General features: G+C 38.6%; 1 protein-coding gene across 1 annotated transcript; it reads right to left on the reverse strand.

Moving 5' to 3' along the window:
• Window positions 1-1,697: 1,697 nt before the first annotated feature.
• Window positions 1,698-24,659, reverse strand: NOP14 (NOP14 nucleolar protein). The gene is made up of 18 exons (XM_085059689.1): window positions 24,046-24,659; window positions 22,254-22,388; window positions 21,338-21,479; window positions 20,639-20,784; window positions 20,082-20,219; window positions 18,756-18,878; window positions 17,495-17,626; window positions 15,981-16,293; window positions 14,602-14,732; window positions 14,302-14,387; window positions 12,626-12,761; window positions 10,977-11,078; window positions 10,026-10,179; window positions 5,301-5,460; window positions 4,341-4,488; window positions 3,340-3,458; window positions 2,340-2,495; window positions 1,698-1,991 (listed from the first exon to the last, which is right to left on the reverse strand). Exons 1-18 carry the CDS (start codon window positions 24,241-24,243, stop codon window positions 1,892-1,894), a joined length of 2,619 nt encoding a protein of 872 aa, XP_084915815.1. The 5' UTR covers window positions 24,244-24,659; the 3' UTR covers window positions 1,698-1,891.
• Window positions 24,660-24,727: the final 68 nt, after the last annotated feature.

Consider the following 24,727-nt stretch of genomic DNA (forward strand, 5'->3'; position numbering starts at 1 on the left):
TAAATAATAGTACTTTTAAACAGTTTATTTGTGCTATATAGACTGTGACTAAAACTCCAAACTGAAAGTACTGATTTATAGCATGAAATAGGAAGTTAGCTCCTTCCTCATTGCTTCACTCTCAAGTTCCTGCCTTAAAAAGTTTTTGTTTTGAAGACAAAAAATCATACTGTATCAAATGGAAATAAAACAGGACGTATACCAATCTTATGAGATTCCTTTGAGGTTTCAGAAGATAACCTTTCCAAAGTTGGCAAAGCTAACTGAAACTGAATTTGTTTTGTAGAAGTGTGAATGGATTTCAAACATGAGTCTTACTAATTTTTGCATGACACAAAGTCTCTTCCCCTCATGTACTCAGCATCCAGCCTATTTTAACACTTAATTACAAGTGCTTTTGCAAACCAAAAAAGCTGATGATAATCACGCATTACTTGGATTACTAGACACACTGACAGGTAATAAAAGCCTTTGTATTGAAGAAAGTGCTTTTCTCTTCTAAGAAATAAGACTTGCCTAACAAAGATTTGTTATTAGAGACTAAATGTAAAGGCTGTGTTTCAACTCATCTGCTCCTAGTTTTAGCCCTGCTTCCATTACAAGTTTTATTTGAAAAAAAAACTCAAACCAACCACCATGACCAACAAAAAAGAAAGCAAACAAAAAAATCCCCAAAACATAACCAAAAACATCCCCAAACCCAAAAAAAACCCACACTAAAAGAAAAAATCCCCCAAAAAACTAACACCAAACCAAAAAAAACCCAGAAAAACAGAACAAAGAAAACATTCTAAGCCAGTGTAAAACCACCAGCCTAACTGTTAAATCAGATTTACTGACGGCATGTTCTTCTTCATGAACACTAGGTAGAGCATTTTAATGTCTCACCTATTGGTCAAAACACAGATCAGATCTAGGAACCTCCTCTTCCCCTCACTGGGAAGCTGTAACTGCAATGAGATCTCTCCTCAGTCTCCTTCAGGCTGAACAGACCAAGTGCCCTCAGCAGCTCCTCACACAGCTTCCCCTCAAGGCCTTCACCAGCTTTGTTGCCCTCCTTTGGACACTCTTGTAGCTTTATATCCTGCTTATATTGTGGCACTCACACTGCCCCCAGCACTCGAGGTGAGGCTGGCTCAGCCCAGAGCACAGCAGGACAATCCCCTCCCTTGCCCAGCTGGCCATGCTGTCCCTGATGTCCGCAGGTCAGGGATGTCCCTCCTGGTTCCAGGGCACTGCTGGTTCATGTCCAACTTTCCATCAACCAGGACCCCCAGGTCTCTTTCCACAGCACTGCTCTCCAGCCTCTCATTTCCCAGTCTGTCTGTACATGCAGGGTTTCCCCATCCCAGGTGCAGAATCTGGCACTTTCCCTTGTTGAACTTCATACAGTTGGTGACTTTGTCAAGATCTCCCTGCATGGCATCTCTGCCTCAGAGGGAATCAGCAGCTCCTCCCAATTCAGTGTCTTCAGCAAACCTACTTAGCATAGCTTCCAGCCCCATGTCCAAGTCGTTGATGAAGGTGTTGAAGAGAACTGGCCCTAAAATGGAACCCTGCTAGTGACCTGTCACCAGCCTGAATTAACAAAAGGTTTCTGCTGTAGAACTTTTTTGCATGTGTGATCAGGTTTTAGACTTAGAATTCTGATTATTCATCCAAACGTTCTCATGAAAATAAAACAGAAGCATGCCACATACAAAAGTGTTATTTTTATTTTCCTTACGAAAAGTTGTGGATTTTCCTAATAAGCAGGTTCATTTTTTCAAACAGATCCAATGATGTCTCTTCAAAAGGAGCACATCCAAAAAATGCAATTAAAATCTGTTCAAAAGGCATAAGGTTGGGGAATTTTATATGGCAGTAAGCTTCCCGCTGCAGTTAGTCCCAATTAATTCTGCCATTTTTTCCTTTTCATTGCTTTCCATTCACCTTCCTGTGTAGCAAGGCTACCAAGAAGCTCTTTCACTTTTCTTTTTCTGGCTGAATCTCTGTAAAACAAACAATCAACATATTAAATATTTCAGACAGACTACATTAGAGAAAATAAGTATACTTAAGAGAATAATTATTAATTCATAAAAAGCCCCACAATTCTTAAATTTCACCAACACACATTTAAATAAAAATATTTTGCATCCTCAAACTAAAGAAATGAAACTGCAAAGCTGAACACACTTTAAATGATCTCTATTGAAGATGTTTGGTTTTCCTCAAATTGTCCCATCTTATTTAAGTTCAGGAAGGTTGATGATTAATGACAGTCTTGGCACACAGCAAAGAAATGAACACACAGCAGAACAACCCCCAGAGTGGTGCTGAAGCAAAGGCTACATTACCTCTCCATGATTTCTGACAGCTGCATTCTAGCCAGATATTGGTTATCTTTCCGAATCTCACGAATGGCTCCTTTAAGTTCACGCTTGTGCCTCTGGATCAACTGCTTTCTTTCTTGCTCCTTCTTGCTGCCTGCCTGCTTCTTTCCAAACTCTAAGCTGAAAGAAGAATGTATGTGTGAGCACAGACCACCTTAAACCCACAACTTTTTCATATTTATATGGAGAGTTTTTGTATAAAAATCTCAGTATTTTAATTCCTGCACATTATATGATTAAGTTGCAAAATAAGGATCTGCCCAATGAACATACTGGAAAAGCAGTATGACCTCAGACCAGACCTTCTAACTGCCCATCATCATCACGCTATTGACCACACTTCAATGTCCCATATGCAGCCTGCACTTTGAATAGACTAAAACAGCTAGAGCAGAAGAATGGAAGATGTCTGGAGAAAGATGGAATCTCCCAATACACCTTAAATTTTTGCAGACCCTGTCAGTTAGATGCATTTTACAGAAAAAGTCTAATCAGTTACTTGGGGATAAGTGTGTACGGCAGAGCAAAGCCATCCTCTTCAATTACTAGAATAAATAGACAATTTGTGCCCCTTATTTAGCCATATTTAACCAAAATGGCTAAATAAATCAGCAGCCAATATAAAGCAGATTTCCTGAATCTGAACACTGTTCTATTATCTACAAAACTAAATTAGTGGTTTTCCCATCCATCTTTTACCTTCATATATTTCATATACATAACAACTGCAAGAGTTGACTTTCTGTGCTATTTTTCCTACAAATAAATATTTGCTCTTAAAATTCCTCTTTCCTTTTTTCTTTCCCTCCCTACCACCCAAGTAGCTGGCCCCTTGTGAATTATGCACAAAATTTAGCAGAAAAAGAGTTCTGTTCTCTGTCCTGCTTTCCAAATCCATTCTAGCTTGCTAAAAATCCTAAGGTTTAAATGCACCTTTCCTTTGCATCCAGCATTCTTTACTTACACTTTCACAATTTTAGGAGTATACTGTTTCAATGGCACTGGCTTCTTTTTCTCACATATCAGTGGGGTGTAGTGTTTTACTTTGCTCTCCAGCTCTTTCAGAGCACTGTGATACCATTCCTGAAAATGCAAAACAAATTACAATAGTAAAAGCATATCAAAACCACCATAAATCACAAGCTGTTGTAAACTGAATCAACACTAATGTCCTCCCCTTATGTTTTTTTCCTGGGTTAAGTCACAGCTACTCATTAGGACACTGCTAACACTGACATGCTGTAATTCAGGCTGGATAATTCTTAAAAGCTTTTGGAAGTCTATGAAGACATCTGCAGGTAGTTTCACCTAACAGAGGAAGAAGCAAACCTAAAGCCAGTTTAACCGAGACTCTTTCTCTCATGGCAATTTTAAGAATGACTTTTTTTTTTAAATTTTGATGGCAAAAAATATAGGCCATTTAGCATCATCTATGTAATAAAACTTTGTTCTCTGAGGACATTTTATGATGCTTCTTTGAGGAGAAGACAATTTTGCTACATTCAGAAAATTAAAAGTTTGAATCTCATTGCTAGAAAATTAGCAGCTGTCCTAGGTAAGGTACTGACCAGGCATATTTATGTTCATTTTACCTATACAGTTCTAAGTTTTACCTCTCCAGTTTGTTATGTGTATTTGTTTTACCAAGGTCTTACAGATTCACTATGAAAGTACAAGAGCAACCGGATGCCCAAACTACTCTTCTTATAAATTGTCACTCATGGAATGCTACATTATTACAAGCCAAGTGCTGTTCTCTTCATTTAGATGGGCAAGAAACACTACACAATGGGAAAATACCTTTTCTAAACATTTTCTCTTGTTTTTTCCACAGAAACATCAAAATGCCTGATCCTCGAAAAAAATCTCACTAATGCTTACATGTGTTTTGTTTAATTCTTTGATGAAGATCAAAGAATTTCCTAATAAAACACATTGATTATTTAATTCCTGAGGAATACATACCTGCATTTTTTCAGGATATTCATTCACTGGCACATGTTTTGTAAGGAGTATTCTGACAGGATGCATTATTTCATGGAATGATGGTAAAGACTCATAGAGAGCTGCACATTTTTTAATAAGGTCAAAACACAGGGCTAGACATGATAACCTGTTAATGCACAAAAAAAATAGCAATTTCACTTGCAAAAACTGCTGTGGATTTACAAATAAAATTAACGGAGTTAATTAAATTTGGACTGTTAGCGGCATCCATTAGGACTGCTTGGCAGAACCAGTTACAACTAGAAATAGTTGTTAATTCAGACTAAAAATTTCACTCTCCTAAGCAAATACCAGAAGAATTTCATCAGCAACAAAACTTTATGTCAGTGCACTGAACACAAGCCAGTATTGTGTCTTTGCCACTTATGAGGAGTAGGAAGTTTTTATACTGGTTCTAAAAGTGTTCTGGTACTGGTGGTGAGGTTCTAAAATTTTGTTAAAAAGGATTAGTAATTTTGGTTTTCAGTTCCCTTAGAACTTAACAAAAGGCTTACTTATCCCTGAAATAAAGTTATAGTATAACACATGTGCAAGATAAAAAATGAGGCTGAACATGGTTAGTGAACCCATTTAATTATGGTCTTCTCTAATTTCATTGTTCTACTATATCCATACAGTTATTTGATCCTTAGGAGCTTGACAGTTTAAAGAATCAAGCAGTTTAAAGTTCTGCTCTGTCCCTACATCATCCTCATCAGTTCAGAGCTGTACTGAACAGGAATGGAAGATCTGAGTACTCCAACAAGTGCTCTGCATAATGTTCTGGCAAAAGACTAGCACCTGTTCTATGCTACAGAGCAGCATCATAAAAACACAGCAGAACTATCTACTACTTTTATTGTTACTTCAAAAGAGCACCATCACTGAGATGACACAACAGATGATCTGGTATTTTTTCCATTCACACTTTTTACACACCTGATATGATTTATCTCTGTTCCGCTGGTTTCTTTTAATCTAGTCACAATACTCAATGGCACATTTTGCTTCTCCCAGCTTTCCAGATCCTCCTTATCACACACCAAGAGCAATTCTAAATTTTTCCCCGCTGGTGTAAATGGATGCACCACAGTATAGCCTAAAAAAATCAAGAACAACAATCAAACAAGATCAATTCTAAGCATTCTTTCTGAAGAAAAACAGCCAACTCATTTTACATTTTTAACTGTACTACCTTAAAAAATACTTCTATCAGTATTAAATTTTTCTACAGCAATGGAAAACACTGGAGCATGGGGACACAGGTCAGTGCTCTAGTCACACTGCCCAAGTCACAGAAACCAAAGGCAGGAACTGGGAAAACCAAATACTGCCCACTGTAGGTCAGGCTTGAGACAAAAGAACCTGAATGTGCTCAAGTCCCTGGGACCTTAGGCATCTGAGGATCCTGTGCAAACTGGCAAGATAAAGCTCCTAAACCACTCTCATATTTGAAAAGTTGTAGCAGACTGCTAAAGTTCCCAGTGATTGGAAAAAGAGAAAAACAGTCCCCAAAACAGTCCTTTTTTTAAAAAGGGAAAGAGGAGAGATCCAGGGAACTACAGGCTGCTCAGCCTCACTTCTGTGCCCAGCAAGATCATGGAGCAGATCCTCCTGGAAACCATCACAAAAATACATGCAAAACACAGAGGTGCTTGGTGTCAGTCAACATGGCTTCATGAAAGGCAAATTGTGCCTGACGGGTTTGCTGGGCTTCTATGACAGGATTACAGCATTGGTGGACAAGGAAAGAGCAACTGATGTCATCCACCTGGATTTGTACAAAGCATTTGACACTGTCCTGTGCAACATCCTGGTCTCTAATCCAGAGAGGCATGAATCTGACAGGTGTATGACTCAGTAGATAAGCAATTATCTGGATGGCCACACTCAGAATTGTGGCCAGTGGCTCACTATCTGTGTGGAGATTGGTTATGAGTAGGGTCTGGCAGGAGGCCTTTCCTGGGACCAGTATTATTGATCATCTTGGTTGGGGACACAGACAATGGGATTGAGTGCACCCTCAGCAAGCCTGCAGATGACATCAAGGTAAGTGGTGTGCTTGATACACTAGAGGAACGGGGTGGCACCTTGACAGGCTTTCAGAGGTGGGACCATGTGAACCTCATGAAGTTCAGTAAGACAAACTATGAGGTCTTGCACCTGAGCTGGGGCAATCCCACACATGGATACAGACAGGGCAATGGGTGGATTGAGAGCAGCTTTGTAGAGCACTTGGGGTATTGGTGGATGAAAAACTGAATTCTGAGTTGACAGTGTGCTCTTGCAGCCCAGAAAGCCAAAGCATCCTGGACTGCAACAAAATCAGCGTGGGCAGCACGTCAAGGGAGGGGATTCTTCTCTTCTACTTCATTCTCATGAGATCCCAGCTGAAGGAATGTGTTCAGCTCTGGGCCCCCAGCAGAAGGACACTGGCCTGCTCAAGAGCATTCAGAGGAGGGCCATGAAGATGACCAGAGGGCTGGAACACTTCCCATATGAGGACAGGCTGGGGGAGCCAGGGTTGTTCAGCCTAAAGAATGTTAGAGAAGCAAAGATTCTGGGGAGACCTTACAGCAGCCTTCCAGTATTTAAATGAGGCCTGCAGGAGAGATGGGGAGGAACTCTTTATCAGGAAGTGTGGTGATGACGGTTAACAGTTTTAAACTGACAGAGGGTAGATTTACATCAGATATAAAGAAAAAACTCTTAACTATGAGAGTGGTGAGGCATTGGAACAGAGAAGCTGTGGATGCCTGGCCCTGGAAGCATTCAAAACCAGGCTGGATGGGACTTTGAGCAACCTGGTCCAGTGGAAGGTGTCCCTGCTCATGGCAGGGGGGTTACAATTAGATGGTCTTTGAGGTCCCTTCCAACTCAAACTGTTTTGCGATGCTTTGATTCACTCCATTTATAGGGAAGGTTAAGACATGCAGGTAACACATTTGCCCTGTGGGAAACAGGATGCACAGTTAAATTGCAGGTTTGCTCCAGGATGGAGCACTGGATATGCTTAAGAGCATAAGGCAGGCATAGGACCTTCCCATGGAGTCACAAGTAGAAGGCTTTGACCAGAAGGTGGTCATGAAGCACAGTGAGCTGGAGCAGGGAGAGCCCAAGCTGCAGCCACAAAGCCTCTCCTGTCAGCTCACAGTAGGGACCCTCAGACCCACTCCATCTTAGGAGTTTTAAAACAGGAAAAGCATGGAATGCAGTATACTGGAGCAGGGCATACAGAAAACACTAAAGAATCCCTATGCTTCTGATCACAAGCTGATCCGTGAAATTACTTATACAGCAATATGTAAGAAGCATCTGAGGAATTTCATGGCTAAGGGACAAAACAATTTGCAGTCTCTGTGCTGGACCTTGGGGTTCTCACCCCCCGCTTCATTTTCGCTATGTCCTGCAAGCTTGCAGTGGAATTTATTTCAAAACTTTTTCAAACTCTAAGTTCAGGTTATTTATATGCTCTAGAGTCTGTACGTGGCTCTTCACAGTTAGGCCAGAGGACAGTATATTTAAACAAAGGTTTTCAGGTTTGAGACCCAAAGTTTTATGAGATTATGCTTATGCAAGATCAGGAACTATAATATGTGAGTTTTATTATCTGCTTACTTGTGAGAGGATAGCAGATCTCATTAACAATTCCATTAGCTAAAGCTATCAACCACGACAACTCCTTCCCACTCCCTCCACCCACAGCTTTTCTTTTTAAAGGTAATAGTTTTTACTCTAAATCAGACTGTAGTTCAGTCTTTTATGAAGCTGTATTCCATATATCTTTCTCATGTGAGAAATTTATGGATCAAGATCATAAAATTAAAACATTAAGAGTTTATTTGCTGACTCTACTTACTGTCAAAATTGAACCCCAAGAATTTTTTTGGTGTGACAGTGTATCAGCATTCCAGAGAGCTGCATGTCTGCTCATTTTAAAATACTCTGTGTTGATAGCTTAACCATTACAATTACCAGCAATACTTCCACCATGAATATTTAAAACCACAACTGGATACCTTAGGAACTTCAAAACATCAACACTGACTGGAAAGTTCTCAAAGAGAACACTGTACCTCTCATGTATCTTTTATTGAGCTTTTCCTCACTGCTAACAGAAACCAACACCATGCAAATTTAACTAGTGCAAAACCATTAAGAGAAATACAAAGAAATATTTTTAAAAAGGTAACCATTGGTCATTAATTACCACCAAATAATTTTCAAGTTTATCATCTAATTTTGCAGAATCCTATATTTTAACTGTACCAAAACCTTCTGTAGATCAAATATTTCTAAGAGTACACAAAGGAGAAAATATTTTAAGTACTACGTAACCCACCCACTCCATAACCTCTTCCCACCTCCTCCTAAGAGTTCAGCTGTCTGCATTCTGAGAATCCACAGCTTAGCTCTGATGCAGCCCAGCTGTGTAACCTTGGCTCACACTTCAGAGGAAACTGCTAAGCTGTGAGAAGCAGCTGGGGAAAGGTCGGTAGAGTACAGCCATGCCCTGTAATAAAGGTGAAGCTGCAGTGCTAGGTTTGTTGAGAAAAGGGATCAGGCGTAGCTCAAAAAAGTCAAAAGAAAAACAAAAAAAAGCCAACATGGAAAGGCAAAAAAGTCCTGTAGGGAAAGGAAGGGAATTGCTTACTAAAGATGTACTAGAATCCTGACAGAAGCTAAACCTTCCTCACCAGACTGATGACTATTTAGAGAATAGACTCTTAAGGGTCTTGTCAAGAGTGATGAGCATACTAATACATAGTCTGTAGTTCATTAAATCCCAGTTATCTTGTGAGTTTATCAAATAATTGAATTTTTCACTTGGTAATATCCTGCTTGCAGAGTCTCTTCCTGCATGCTGTGCCCAGACAGAGATACTAACACATGAATTAGTTACTATGCTCTGACAAAACTCCTCAAAAGTAAATTGTCACTGAACTGGCCAACAAAAAAAAGCCCCAGAACTAGTATAACTTTAAAGACAGAAACAAATAAAATAAAAATAACTGAAGGGAGAGACTGGCAAATAAAAAAAATTGCTAACATACAGATAACACTGAAAAGATAAATTTATTCTCCCTGTTGTCTATGCAAATTGTAAAGCTTACAAATGTATGTTACTGACACATGTAAATCAGTAAATGTATGTTGTGGGGATAGCTGCCCTCAATGACATTACAACAAATCCATGTCACATAAATAAAAAATACCAGCTTTGTGATATACCTGTCTCATTTAGCTTGGTGACATGGCTATTAGCTGAAGATGAAGGGTATCTGCAGCATGAGCTGCTGCCTCACTGTGAAGTTACAGTGTACTCATCAGGAATCTATTAGGAACTCTGAATTTCAGAACACAATCCAATCACACAGACTGTTTAGAACGACAATATTGCAAAAATACTTAACTGTGGCCAACATGACTTCATTTCCTTTAATAACTTCAGTCCTTTCCTTCCTGCCAACGACACCAGAGGATCTAGTTCATAACAAGATGCCCAAGAATCAAGATTGTGTTTGGCTACTCTAGCAGATTATTTTGGCTTTTTGTTTAAAAACAATGAAATCAGTGTGAAATATTTGTATTGAAATTTAAAAGATAAACTCCAATTCTAAACTGACTCTCAACTAAATACTCATTTACTCTAAACAAACTCACCCTGGGCCTGGTTTTTGGGTAGAGAGATGTGAAGTATGCCAAGAAGGAAATTGATGAGTTCTGGTACAAATCTTCTGGAGAGAGATACATATTCCAGGAACAAACAGCATATAAATAACCCTTTAATAACATCTTGCAATGTTGAAATGCGACACTAAAAGAAATAAAATTAACAAAATATTCCTGATTAAAAGTCTATACATCACAAATGCAGAATCTCCCGAAAAGATGAAATATTAGCTACATTTTAAGTATTTACGGTCTGTAAAACTACACCTTTTTATCATCAATGAAAACCATTCTGGTTTTCCCTGGTCCTCACTCAAGAGGATCTGCAGAACTGAGTAACAGGTTTATCAGAACTCACTTAGCCACTAGAAGGTGCTAAACCACAAACAATAAATTTTTCATAAGCAAACCAGTGAAATAGAAGGCTCAGAGCAACTTGGCAGCAATTGAACAATTAGCTCAAGACTTTTGAAACATATAAACATGATATTAGTATATAAAAATAGGGACATATTTTAACTCAATGCACTGCATTAGGTACATTTTCAAGGAAAACAAATACTTCCAATTTTTAAGTCAATAACCTCCTTCAAGTATGCAGAAATGCAATATATGGAAAAAGAAACTATTAATGAATTACTTCAGATTGTACTCAACCTGTCTTATTAGCCCTATGTAATTTACATGTAATTTACCATAGAAGGAATTCTTTTGACAGCTTGAAAAATTGAAGAGATATGGTTTTGTGAGTTGGACTATACCCTGCAAGGGTGTTTACCTCTTCACCCTTTCTTCCAATTACTATCGTGACTATACCAAACACAAAGCTGCCTTTTCAAGAACAGTTCCACTACACACATTAATGCTAACAGACATGTTTGGAGTCCTAGGAAGAAACAAGAAAGTGAAGTTATATACTGAGATACAACATCACAGACGTACCTTGGTAAGTAGCTGACTCATGTACACAAAAGCAGGTATTACAACTGGGTGCCAGAAGTCCGAAGTTGGAAACAGCAGAGATACAATTTTCAAATAAATAAGCTGATTACACATAAAAGAGAATAAGGCAAAATACAGTTAAGACATTATTCCGAGGATCTTGACTTTACACATATGTAAAATTTGAATGAGTAACTGCCACACAGTAGTCAAAAATACTACAATATACACAATTTTGAGAAATCTAATATGATACATGACTATTAAAACAACTGTTTAAGTTAGATGAGAGAAGGGAATACCCATTATGGAACATTGGATTGAGTGAGGCATTTGAAAGAACAGTTAGGAAGCAACTATGCCTCCCAACCCCATTTACTCCACCAGAACATCTGACCCATTTCAGCCCACCACAGTCACATACTCTCACACCACAAACACAGGAGCAAGTGGCCACACAGGACCTGTGACACCTTTCAACCAGTCCTCAACACAATGAAGTGACCAGAATCCAGGCATATGAAAGGTCTACAAACACAACTGATCTACAGGACATTCATTTAAGCAAGTGCTTTGAGAACACAATGATGTGATTCCATCCTGAAAGATAATGATGGCCTGAAACCTGGAAAAGTCCAGTGAAGGGAATGAAAGCCAAAAAAGTGACTGGTGTTATAAGGGTGACAGTGACAAATTAAAAATAGAAGTTAAAAGCTCTCTACACTATATTTCCTGCAAAATCTGAAACATCCTGAATAATGACTCTTCAAAAGAACTCAATATATCTTCCAAGCTGTAAGAACCAAGCCTTCCAAACAAATCCTTCAGTCTATTTTCTTTCAATAGTCTAATTATTCCATTAGGCAGCAGCAATTCATCAAGCTGAGACAGAAAACAAGTAGCTCCTCTGAATTAATTTATGGTTTGCCTTTGGAACACTACTACACTTAGGAAATGCTCAATTTCCATATGCTCCATTCTTGAATTCCCTAACAGCCATTTACCTAGTCACTGTAAAAGGAATCTGTTCCATTTTCACTGGCCATGCTAAATGTGGATATTACAATAATACAAGAAGGAAAGATACTCTTTACAAGTCCCCAGTTCAGCCATTATCATACATAAAGTACTAAGAAATGTTGTATTTTTATATCCATAGTAGTATTTTCTTGGCTGTTTTTTTGTTTGTTTGGGGTTTTTTGTTTTTTTTTTAACTAGGAGATATTGTAGAGCTATTGCACTTCTATGGAGCACTTTTTAAATACATTTGTACTTAACACAAGTAAAGAAATCACAACATAGCTGGTAACATCACTTCTTCCTAAAACTACCTATTTAAGTTTCATCAGGAAAACAAACAGTGTTCTGCTATGAAGACTGGAAGGGCAATTTTAAGATCTTTTCCCCTTATTAATTCCACAGTCACACTTCTATTCTGAAGAATGTGTGTGTGAGGATTGTTTCTTAGGGGGGAGTTCTTCTGTTGTTGTGGGGGTTTTTGTTACAACTTATCTCCAGAAAGGCAATTTCAAATACTGAAAAACCGAGAAAGTCATGGATGCTAATAATTCACTACATAATGTCATCTTGCACTTATTAGCATTCTGTACTAATGTAAAGAGATTATCCCAGCAATATGCATTTGTTACCATGTCTAAACCTGGAAATGTTGCACGGCCTTTGACTTCAATTACTTGTTCCAGATCATGTGCAGCATCTCGAAGGATAAACTTGATACTGTCACTGGCTGCCTCAGGAAACATTTGGCAAAGATTGTACAATGGCCTATTAACAAGAAATTTAAGTCATAATTAAGTTACACCATGGATGTTAGTAAAAAATTGATAACAATAAAAAATTGCCTGCAACAAATGTTCCTTTTTTAGAATATAAATTATTATTGTAATACTTTACTTTACAGAGACATGTATTTTTCATTAGGCCTTGTGAGAATCCTTGGGTTATAGGTTTCTAAATCTTAAATAAAAAATAATTAAAAACTTTAAAGTACACTCCTAAATCATTTGCTATGGTTATGACATATCCTTCTGAATCTCCTAACTTAGATTTTACTGCACTGAAGTATGCTGGCTTATACTAGACAGCCCACTATTCTAAACACTCTTAGGCAATATTAAACAACACGTAAGTCAGCAACGTGGTTAGCAAAATTATTACTGCAAACAAGGAAAAAAAACCCAAACGCAAAGTTAGATTAGCTAAGCCTATGGCTTGTGCCTACAGGCATATGCAGTCTGGAGCCTGCATCTGTTTGGTCAGAGTTCTTCCAGTATTTTCACTAAAGTATGTCTGTAGTGATAATAATAAATCCCAGTTCTGAAAGACAACCAGAACATATTTACCCTTTGGTACAAACCATGTGTGAGAGTATCAATGGGTCAGAGCTCTTGCTGATGATTGCAACAAAGCAATGAATGCTAATGCTGCACATAGGAGATTTTCAAAAACTTAACTGATTTTAGCATGAAATGCAAAATATATGCAGAAAACTACAGAAAAATAACTCATTGAAAGAAAGCTGTCTAGCCTGCAAAGTCAAGATAGAAACCCCAGACCAATGTTGTTTGGAAGTGACCTTTGGAGATCATCTCATGCAACCCACTGCTCAAAGCATGGCTACCTTCAAAGCTGGATCAGGTTACTCATGGCTTTGTTGAGTTTGGTGTATCTTCACAGTTTCCCTGGGAAACTCATTTTAATGGTCAGTACCTTTGCTGAGAAGATTGTTTTCTTTCAATCTAATTGCAATTTGCCTTGTTGCAGCCCTTGCCCATTGACTCTTGTCCTTTGCTGTATACCTCTGAGACACACTTGGCCTTCTTCTCACAGCCTAACTGCTTGTCAGGTACTTGAAGACAACAATGCCAAATTGACAACTTCCTGCAAAGTGTTTAGTTGGAACTTCCACATGAGCTGACTAGAACACTTTCAATTCCATTTTCATCTAGCTCCCTGAGTGAATTCACAGAACTAAAACTCGTGGAAGAAACAGAGATTGCAACAGAAATGCACAATGTCATTGCAAACCTTAAATCTTTTATCAGCAGTCTAAATAACTTCATATACAGAAGTTTCGTGCATATATGGTATCCACTACCCACAAAAACCATTTTGCAGATCAAAAAATACATTCTGAGGTTTTGAAAATCTCTTGGTACAATTAATAGATCAAGTAATACATGAAACAACGTTAAAACAAATTCTACAGGATACTTGAAACAAGCAACAAGTTAAATGCTTTACTTTAGGTAGTTTTTCTCTTTAAATCCCAAAGGAACAAAAGTCCATAGGATTTAATACTTACAGGACCAGTTTGTCAATTGTTCTGAGCTCTGGTAAATCCAGAGTTGCTAATTCTCCAATATATTCCAAAAGGAAGCCAAACAATTTCTGCAAGAAGCATAATATGTTACAATTATTGGTTTTCCTTCATTGTAAATATTCTTAAACAGTGACACAGACTAAGCAAATGAAGATTATGTTAAGTCTACTGTTATACACAACACAGAAGCATATACATTTTATACTGCTCCCCAAATACTTACTGAAGCTTACTCTGGAATGAAAAGTTAATTTTTAACTTAAAACAACAAAACCCCCATACTTCCAACTTTGCTTTGTTTCCCACTGCAAGGCTTGGATGATTGCATTTCTGAATTCTCTCCAGTATAATAAGCTGTTGTTCTATTGTTCTTCCAGCCAATAAAGACTTAAATGTCTCATAGGACTCAGGAGCTAGAAAATAAAAACAAAAACAGACCAGACAAAATCTCAAACTTTGCTTCTTTAATTCAAGCAAATGTGCAACAAATTTCCCATCCGAAAATGCTATTGTTCAGGAAAAAAAGAAACAATAGACGTTTTAAATAATTACCTTTCAAACACTAATAACTATATGTAGCATTACATCTATAAACCTAAGTCAATGCTTAAAATCCTGTATTTACCACCTGTGCTGAGCAGCACAACTGTGTTGACACAAAGCAGAATTAAACCTAAACATACATTCAACCATAAATTTACCATAATAAAATGTTTAAATCTCTCTATGTTTAATTTACACCTAATAAGCTTTGTGCAAAGAACATTCAGAAAAGTAACAATATAGCCACTAAGAGAATATTATTTAAACACCACTCCCCCCCAAAAAAACCCAAAACCCTGGCATATATTTAGTTTTTTTACAAAAGTCCACATGCTAGAAGACATCCTAACTAGCTGTGTTTTTTGAGTTATTTTAATACGACTGCTTTCTGGTTAAAGCAAAGCCTGAATGCAATTTAAAAGCCTTTGTGTAATAAGTCATCTTCTTTTGATGGAAAAACACAAGCACTTAAGGAAGTTGTTTGAAAGGTTGTTTAATCTTGCAACAGATACTTTTGTTAGAGAAATCTACACTAGGACAATAGTTAATGAATTATATACTTAATATGAATGAATGTTTTGTGTGCTACTTGAAACAGGTCTCCTCCTTCCTGCTAGGCGTGGACCCAGACCAGTGAAACTTTGAGTGTCTCCACAATACTGCAACATTACATCACAGGGATTAAACTACAGAATCCTGCCTCTCCAAGCATCTTCTGACAAAAATGTCAGTCCAAACACCAGAGAAACTGTTAAGTATAGATCACAGAATACTGTTCTGGCTTCTCTTAGGTAAAACAGTTGCACTTCAGACTGGATGTGCTGGTTGCCTACAGAAACAAGCATGGGTATTTTTCACTCCCCAGTGTTTATCTTCCAACTCTGGTGCTGCTCAGGGGGGCAGAAACTGCTCTGGCATGAAACAGATCTGGTTCCTACTGCTCCAAGCATGACTAGGGCTGCTCAATAAGAACAGCAGTTACTGCCTACTCTTTAAATAGTAAAAGACAACTACGAAGCAAAACTTCATGGATGAATGTAAGACCTATAGGGCAGAGAAAGTGACTGGTTGTTATGAACCCTCTTCACAAGGGATCTCTGGATCAGTCCTTTGCTTACCAGCAAATGTGTAGGGAAGTTCTGATTTGGCAGCTTCTCTCTTTGGATCTAATTTCTCCACATTCTGTGATTCATTTTCATTTACCAGGTGTTTCTTCTCTACTTTATTCCCTGAAGCTTCTTCTTCACTCTCAAGATCAGATGCAAGATCAGAGTGGCTATCTGCAGCATCATCTGCCTCATCTTCACTTGCAGATTCTTCTTCACTTTCTTCTTCGTTCTCATTATCTTCTTCCCCTCCTTCCTCCTCTTCTTCTGCCTCTCCTTCCTCCTCTTCTTTCTCCTCCTCATTTTCAATATTAATTTTTCCATCCTGTCCATAGAGAAAACAAGCCAGTTAAACTGATAAAGTGGCAGCTCCTCACCAGAACTACCATGCAAAGCTATCTTAAAGATGCATGAAGAGAATTTGAGCCTTGCTACCCTGACCAGGCAGTGAATGCCAGCAGTGCCAGCCAAGAAGGGATACTAGGGAGAGAACATACATATAGATATAAAAAAAAAGTAGGGTATTTTCAAGGGGCTGTAAGAAACTGGAAGAATAAGAGGTAGTATAAAAGGACTAAAAGAAACCACACAGAAGAAAAACTAGCAGACGATACGGAAAGAATTTCAACATCACTTACAGAAACATTCTTGGTTAAAAAATATATTCCTTCTATGTGTTAAAACAGTGTATCAGGTAAATATTTGGTCCCATCCTGATTTTATTAATTATCAGTTTAAATTCACATTCACAATTGATATTCTCCCCTTCAAGGAGAGCAGCAGTTCCCCTTTTACTTGTCTGTGAGAAGATGAGAGGATCAGTACCTACATGTACACCACAGTCAGGGTGACTCATAGCATCAGCTTTAAGATTATGTTGCTCCGCCACCTTAATCAAAACTATTTCAGAGGGAAAGGAGTCTTCCAGAAATATACTCATCTTTAGATGATCTGTCTGAACATGTAACTCTGAAGTTTGGTATAAGCTGTATCAAATACAGCGAAAATTTAAAAAAAAAAAAAAATGACCAGAAGGGCTGAAGAGCCTCCTCTTCAACCCAGTACATCAGCAGCAGAGAAGGCTACTCTAAAAGCAGGAATACAGTCAGTAAACAGAAGGAAACAACTATTTACTTGACACTTGTAAGATCACACAGAACACAGTATCCAGTTTTGGGCCTTCAGATACAATAAAGGTATCTTTCTCTGCAGCAAGTTCAGCAGAAAGCCACTGAGACTCCCAGGGGCTGGGGCACCTGCCCTGTGAGGAGAGGCAGACCTGGGCTTATGCAGCCTGGATATGAAAAAAAACTCTTCACAGTAAGGGCAGTCAGTGCACATCGCTCTGAGCAGCCTCCATTCTTGGAGGTTTTCCAACAGACTGGATCTGAGTAAACTGGTGATTTCATAGTTGACCCTACTCTGAGCTGGAGGTTGGATTAAATGCCTCCACAGAGCTCACTTGCAAACTGTTTTTCCTAATCTCCTTTACAGACCTCTGAAAATTCAGAAATTTTAAACCTTACCTTGTAGGATAATAAACGTCTGTCATCTTTATCCAGGATAAAGCCATCAGCAAGATCATCAGCTGACATGTGGTTGGGTCTCTTTTTATTTGCCTCTTCATCTATCCCATGCATTCGGCGTAATCGATCTGCCTGTGTTTCACAAGAAATACCACACACAGATGTGAGACATCTAGATCAATCAGCTAACTACACCAAAATGAAAGATCCCTCAAGTACTACAGCTAAAAAACCCAAGAAAAAAAAACCAGCTAATTTGGATTACTCAAAAAGTTGTTGAAAAGAAAAAAATAGCAACTTGGGAAATTACAGGCAAAAGCTGACAATACCCTATTTGTCTGTAGGGAGTATAATCTGATAAGAGTACACAGTCAAGTAGATTAACTTATTTAAAAGGCTTTAAAACTGGGTTAACCAGAAGCATTGTGTTCTTATTTTAAAATTTATCTCTTGTTTATGGGACATCATTACTAGAAAATAATAGCTTCTACAGTGTTTCAGGGTTTTGCAGTGTTTACTTGTTTCCTCTATGTGTAACAAGCTCGTAGTAAGCACAGCCATATCCCAATATTTTTGGGATACAGACTGAACATCAAACAAGATGGTAAGAGCAGAAAAGAAAAAAAAAAATCTCTGTTCTATTAGATACTGAGCTGCTCTGAGGTAATCTGAAGGTACTGAATTCCCTATAGCCTTAAATGTGTTCCTAGTATACCAAACCAACCAAACAACAACAACAAAAAAAAAAGGAATGAAACATTTACCAAATTATTCCATCTTCCTGTAAGACTCAGAGCTCCATGTAACAGAAGCAGTATGCAACATTTCCCAAGACAATCCCACTCCTCTCCAAAGCAAAGCTAAATACATGCTACCACTGGAAGGCTCTTGCAACATCAGAAGAAAACAATAAAAGATTTGTCCAGTGTATTAATTCAACTGCTGTGCAACATGATAGTCCACTGACTTAGAAGCACCTCTCAACTCTGAATAATTTAATACATTTAAAGGCAAATCAAAGTAACATTACATTTTTATTGAAGGAAGATTGACTCATTTCATAAATCTTCACAGTCACATACTAGGCCTATGGGGGTTTGTTTTAATATCAGATTACAAACACAAACAGAAGATTTCCTGAATTCCTCCTCTGACGAACTGCAGTTTAGTACAGCCATTTACAATCGAAGGTCAAGCAATGAATATAACCAGTCACTCCCAAAAGACAGGCCCCAAACAATCTCAACCATAAATGGTATACCTCGAGCTTCTGGAGTCGTGCCTGCTCCTCTTTGGCCAATTCTTCTTCTGTCTTCAGCCTTTCTGAAGGTTTTGCTTTCATCTCGAATCCAAGTTCTCGAACAATCATATCGTATTCATCAGGCTAAAGAAATATTTATGCAATTGTTTATTATCTTAAGTTTCATTATTCTGCTTTGCAGCCATCCCTCTGCCAGACTAACAGCTAAGAAATCAGACTATTAAGATAAGAGGAAAAGACTGCTTCCAAAGCAAGCTACAAGAACACTCAACTCAGTATTAAGACAAGGAATGCAATGAACACTTGAATAGAAATTATCCTGGAATTTCCCCCTCCCTTACTTAAGTTACTCACAACTCAGAAACTCAAAAACAGTATCTTGAATAACAGGCTCATTTGTTACATGAAAAAAACTTTAAAACATTGTTTATTAACACAGCACAACTAGAATTAATAAATTAATAGAAGTATAATTTACATTTCCCTTTATACTGTCAGACATGAGATAAGCCTTTGCTATTTCCATTACAAAGAAGTCGAGCTTAAAGAGAATAAAAAGGAATGCTGATATTCAGTGAGTTTCAGCATGCTACAAAACAAACCCAAAATCCCATACACCAAAATATGAACTGTTGATCCAGTATGTTCTGTCGCACTTTGAGATCAGTTTTAATGCAAGACTGAACTAATTAACTGATCTTATAAAAGCTGAATTCTACTGCAAAACAATGAATGGAAATTCATGATGTTCTGCAACATAATAGAAATTTCTAGAAGAAAAAGAAAAGCTCAACACAATACAATACCTATTCTTAGATTTAAGTTTATTTCCCTTAGTATTGAATACAAATGACAAAAAAGGCACGAGACCATAAGTTATCTATTCAAATGTAAATTATTTTCATTCCCTTTCAAAAAGGGACAGAACCCAATTTCAACAAGGAAATGTCTGTTATCAAGTGCAAGTTGTTTTATCCAAGGAACACTCCAAAGACATTCAAAATAAGTCAACACTACCAACGATTTTAATTCTTCAAGAAAATGTATTAGTCATAAAATAAGCTGTAGTGTAAGAGTGTTGTTCAGCCTGCAACCTCTCTCACTTGAAAACTAAAGAAAAACAATAACTCATTAAAATCAGAGAAATCATACAAAATCCTATATTCCAACTGATCAGACAGTCTTGACACTGTAGCACTCCTTCAATGTGAACAGCAGGAAACATTTTATTTTATGAAGTGATGAACTTGGCCTTATACTTCAGCCACTACAAGTCAAAACTACAACTTCCTAGAACCAAGGACATTAATCTAATCAAAACCTTACCTTGGGTTTTTCTACTTCTTTGTCCTTCCTCTCTGACTTTGGGGTTTTGCGGGCCATAAGGGTTTGGATTTCCTTCCAGTCTTTGTCAAGTTTTTCTGTCAGTTCTAATGCACTTTCTCGCCGAGTTTGTCTCTCTTGCTAGAAAAATACAACAAAAACAAATGCAGCAGTTATGTTCAGATGGACATGATACAGCATTTACAACATTAAACCAAAATGCTGTCTTAAATGAATAATTTCAAATATTTAACATTTTGAAGCTGCAAATATTCTTTGTGGAAGAAGCAGTATACAGCTATGCTGAATGGTACAAGGGCTGCATACAGAAAACAAGTTAGGTGTGAACAGAACGGAGATTTGGGGATATATAAGAATGACAGATATACAGGTTATATCTAAAATGCCTACAAAGTCAGACTTTATTCATGGAGCTTGGACTCTTCTCTTAGACAGCTTCCTTCTTTGTTTTCTATGCAACTACTATTCTATTCCACAAATACGGGAATGGTGACAGCTTCTTAACCATGCTCACTTATACTTCAGGGCTAAAAACTCACCTTTTCTTGTTTAGATTTGGCTATCATTTCTTCTATGAGTTCTTTCCTAGACTTAGGTTTTTCCTCTTCTTCATCTTGCTGCTCACTTGGTATTTTTTTACGAAGGAGGCCTCCACCCCCTCCAAAATGTGCAGCAGTTAATTCAGCTGGGAAAAAAAAAGTAGAATGTGAGTCTTTCAAATCCACATGACTGCAAGAGTACTGCTCCTGGGACAGTATCTCTCTGTTCTTTGAGAGTGGGAGTAATTTTAACTACTGAACCAACCAGGCATTATTCCCATCCTTATGGGAATGGCCATACCAAAAAAGATTATGTTAGACACATAATTTACACTGACAAATACTTGGTATGAGGTAGGGACATGTTTTTTTGCAGTATTTATCAAAGAGGTAGGTCCAAAGGTGCAAGAAAGCAACCAGAAAACACACTACAGATTCTGGCCAAAAGGCTCAAAATCCATGTCCCTGTTTATGCTGAAAAGTTCCCAAAATAAAGAAGCTTGCCAGTAGGTATGTCCAACTTAACCCCTGCTAAAATCCAGAGTTGGTCTGTGTATGGCTAAGAAGTAATCAAATCTGGCTTAAACATTCCAACCTACTACATTATATTCTTTCTCACTGAGAGACATTACTGAACAAATGATGTACACACTTCTCACTAATAAAACCAGTAGTGGGACACCAGCTGACACTTCTTACCTGACAGTGTTCCTCTTTCTTCTGTGTCACTGTCACTATCGACAATATCATTTAGTTTTTCAATTTCTGCCAAAGATTGGCCATAGTGAGTCAATTCCTCATCTTCATTGAGATTATAGATATTCTTCTTTCCATAATTTTGCTAAGAACAATTAAACAAACCAATGAAATATTGAAAGATCTTGAGTTCCCAGGCAATAAATTAACACAGCCCTTATTTTTAGTGCTGGTTGATATTCTCATTCCAGTGCTCTGCTGGAACTCAACAATGGAATAACAGTACTGCCAGACCAATATTTTCATTAAAATACAATAACTGTTAAGTGAATGAGTGTCATGTCTTTCTTATACTAATGTACAAATGGACTAACTCAGGAAACCTAGAGAAGCTTAAGTTTTATCTACATATCAGTAACGTCAATTTTTAATTACTGCATTTCAGGCCTAATGAAACAGACTCCAACCTCTAAAAATTACACTACTCAGTTCTGGAGACTGAGTACAATGAGGCAGAGAGGAGAGCACTGCACATTCAACTCTCTGTACAGAATGACCGTAAGTTACAGAGTTCTGTGCAGCTACTGAACATACCTGATGCTGATTGCCTTTTCATAATTTAACTCCTAAATCAGGGCAGTCAAAGAAATCCAAGTAATCAATGAATCTGCTTATAACTAGCTTCCTTGCATGTCAGTGCTCAAAGATATCTCTGCTTCAAAAAACTGTCTTGCAAACCAGAAAGAGTTAATGACAAAGCTTCTATTTCCACTAAAAATACCTTTTTCATAAATTCCAAACATATAAAAAATATAGCATTACCTTGCAAAACCCTGTAGTAACAAGGCGGTTCCAACCTAAAAATTCAGGTGTATATTGTGGTTTTGTTGGTTTTGGTTTTTTATTTTAAATCATTTACCTGTCTTTCCAGAGCAAATCGTCTGATCATCTTTTCCTCAGGACTTATTTTGGTGTTATATTCACCAAAACGTTTATCTTTAAACACATTTGTCTTTTCTCTCTCTTTATATTCTTTCAGTAACGTTTGATTGCGCTAGAAGGAGAAAGACAAAAGGAGATGAAATGAACAGAGAGCAACTACTTTCAAAGTTAATGGAAAAAAGACTCCATGGTATCCCATCAACATAATAATCTTTATATTGCCATCATACCATAAATAATAATTTACCAGAATGCAATGAAAGAGAAGGAAAAATTAACATAAAAAAAAAGACGGGAAGCTCCTGCAACACATTCAGATTCATTAAGTTCTCTTACAAGCTCCCATGTGAAGATAAAATGTTATATCATATCTCACCTTTATGTTATCACATACAACCCCCGTGCATTTCCACTGAAGAATTCTGATTTGTCTGAAGCTTAGTAAACTAAGAATAACATATTAAAGAAAGCAAAAAAAGCCAGCAAAAGTCAGCTAAACTTCTTTTTGTTATTTCATCTAAGACATAAAAGCTTCAAGTGGGTCCAGGACCCCATAAAGTGCTGCACTAAAGGCAAAGGCTGAGTTTCCCACATCAGACCTCTGCAACCATATTGAGCATTCACAATTTTCAGATGCTGCTGTAAATGACACTAAAACTCAGGTTTCACCTACTGTTGGGCCAGTTCTACCTTCTATTTAGTTTTTGCAGTAAAGATATAAATTATCATGCAGCTGAGACACTGTATGTGAACATAATATCTCTTAAAACCTTGGGTGCCAAAGAGCGTTTCTGCTTTTTTTTTGTACTCAATTATTTGATTACATCTCTTATTGATAAAAAGAAATTATTTCATGCATGACCTTTTACAATACATGTAAAATGATAAACTGTTTGCTTTTGCTGCACTTGCTCTTTTAGTCAGTGCTTTAAATTCTGTTCAGCAACAGCATGTATGTAACATGTCAGAGAATCTCAGCGGCATACTTTCAAATTACACTTTTTTCAGCTTTAATTTGATCTGCAAAGGTTTTAACTTCTTCGCTGGTTTGTTTGAAGTGACAGCCCACTAAAAAGTCCAGGGTTTCCCCCAAGAATAAGGTAGGCTGCTGGAATCCCAGACGCAGAGTATGATACACTCTCCCTTACGCATTACAGATTTTGGTCAGGTAGCTACTGATGGCAACAGAGAAAGGAAAAGAGGGATTTTGAAAATGGTACAAAGGTGAAAGATAAAAAAATTATTATTCTTAAGTTGTAGGGTCATTCTTATGACAGTTGAGGACAGATCACTATATCCCAACATACTTCCACAACTCGACCATTTAAACAGTGTGCAAAAAATCACCTGCATTTGATTTCCAAATGAATGACAGTTTTTTTTATGTCAGGTACACATTTTCCACTGCATCCCTACCTTAGTGCCCTTTCAATCTCACACTTTTACACGTTAAAACATAATCAAGAAGCTTAACATCCTGGGATCACCAAAACGGACCAGTGTAATGAACACTGACTCCGGTCCGGTATTTACTTGCCGACAACACGTGCCATTGTATTCCGGAGCTCGGTAACTTGAAAAAAGAACCATTCCTGCGGGATGCACTGGCGGGAGCCATTCCCCGAGCTCTCCATCACCACCTGAGCACTGACATGTGGCTCTTGCCACTCCCCCTGTGCTCGCTTAGATCACCTGAGAGGGCTCCAGCTTTATCATCTCCCCAAACCCACAGATACCACCCTTCCTCCCTCCCTTGGATGTCCTCTTACCTTCTTGATAGCCTTGGACCGTGAGACACCAGGCAGCCCCACATCATTTTTGGTCTTCCTCCCCAGGATGTCAAACTTCTGCCTGTTGACTTTCACCTCAAAGGGGTTGCTCTTGACCACGGCCATGGCCGACTTCACAGGGCCCCTTGCTGCGGAGGGCACTGACACCTTTTTCTTCCGCTTCGCCGCCTTGCCCATCTCTGCTCGGGCTGCCCGAGGGGACGCGGCGGGGAGGCAGCGGTGAGCCCTCAGTGCGCGGGGCCGAGACTGCGGTGCGAACGGGGAGAGCAAAATGGCGCCCGGGGGGGGCAAATCCCCCCGAACTGCCCCTTGGCTTGACCCCTGCCCCCCGACACAGCTCCGTGAGAGCCGGAGGGGCGCGGAGCGGAGGAGAGAGCACAGGAGAAGAGGGAAAAGAAAGCGAGCGCAGCCCCAGCACCCCTCAACCCGCCGTGCCCGGCGCTACCACATGCGCACCGGCAGCTTGGCACCTCTCGCGCGAGGTCAGCCCAAGCACCGCGATGTTTACCGCGCTTCTCCCCGCCTGCTTCGGGACGAGGGCGGGTAGGTTTGGCGCACTACATGTCCCAGCAGGCCCACGGGGCATCGCGCACCTATCCTCAGCGCACACCGCGCTCTGCCTGCTGGGATTTGTAGTCCCGGTTACGGTGAGGGGGTGGTG

The sequence above is a fragment of the Lichenostomus cassidix genome, chromosome 4 (assembly GCF_008360975.1).
Source record: "Lichenostomus cassidix isolate B80296 chromosome 4, HeHo_3.0, whole genome shotgun sequence".
Classification (NCBI taxonomy): domain Eukaryota; kingdom Metazoa; phylum Chordata; class Aves; order Passeriformes; family Meliphagidae; genus Lichenostomus; species Lichenostomus cassidix.

Coding starts and splice junctions, on each gene's coding strand:
- NOP14 (XM_085059689.1), bottom strand. CDS start 24,243: ATGGGCAAGGCGGCGAAGCGGAAGAAAAAGGTGTCAGTGCCCTCCGCA. Junction 14,733..15,980: donor ACTTCCCTACACATTTGCTG/GTAAGCAAAGGA, acceptor TTTATTTTCTAG/CTCCTGAGTCCTATGAGACA. Junction 14,388..14,601: donor GAAACAAAGCAAAGTTGGAA/GTATGGGGGTTT, acceptor TGCTTCTTGCAG/AAATTGTTTGGCTTCCTTTT.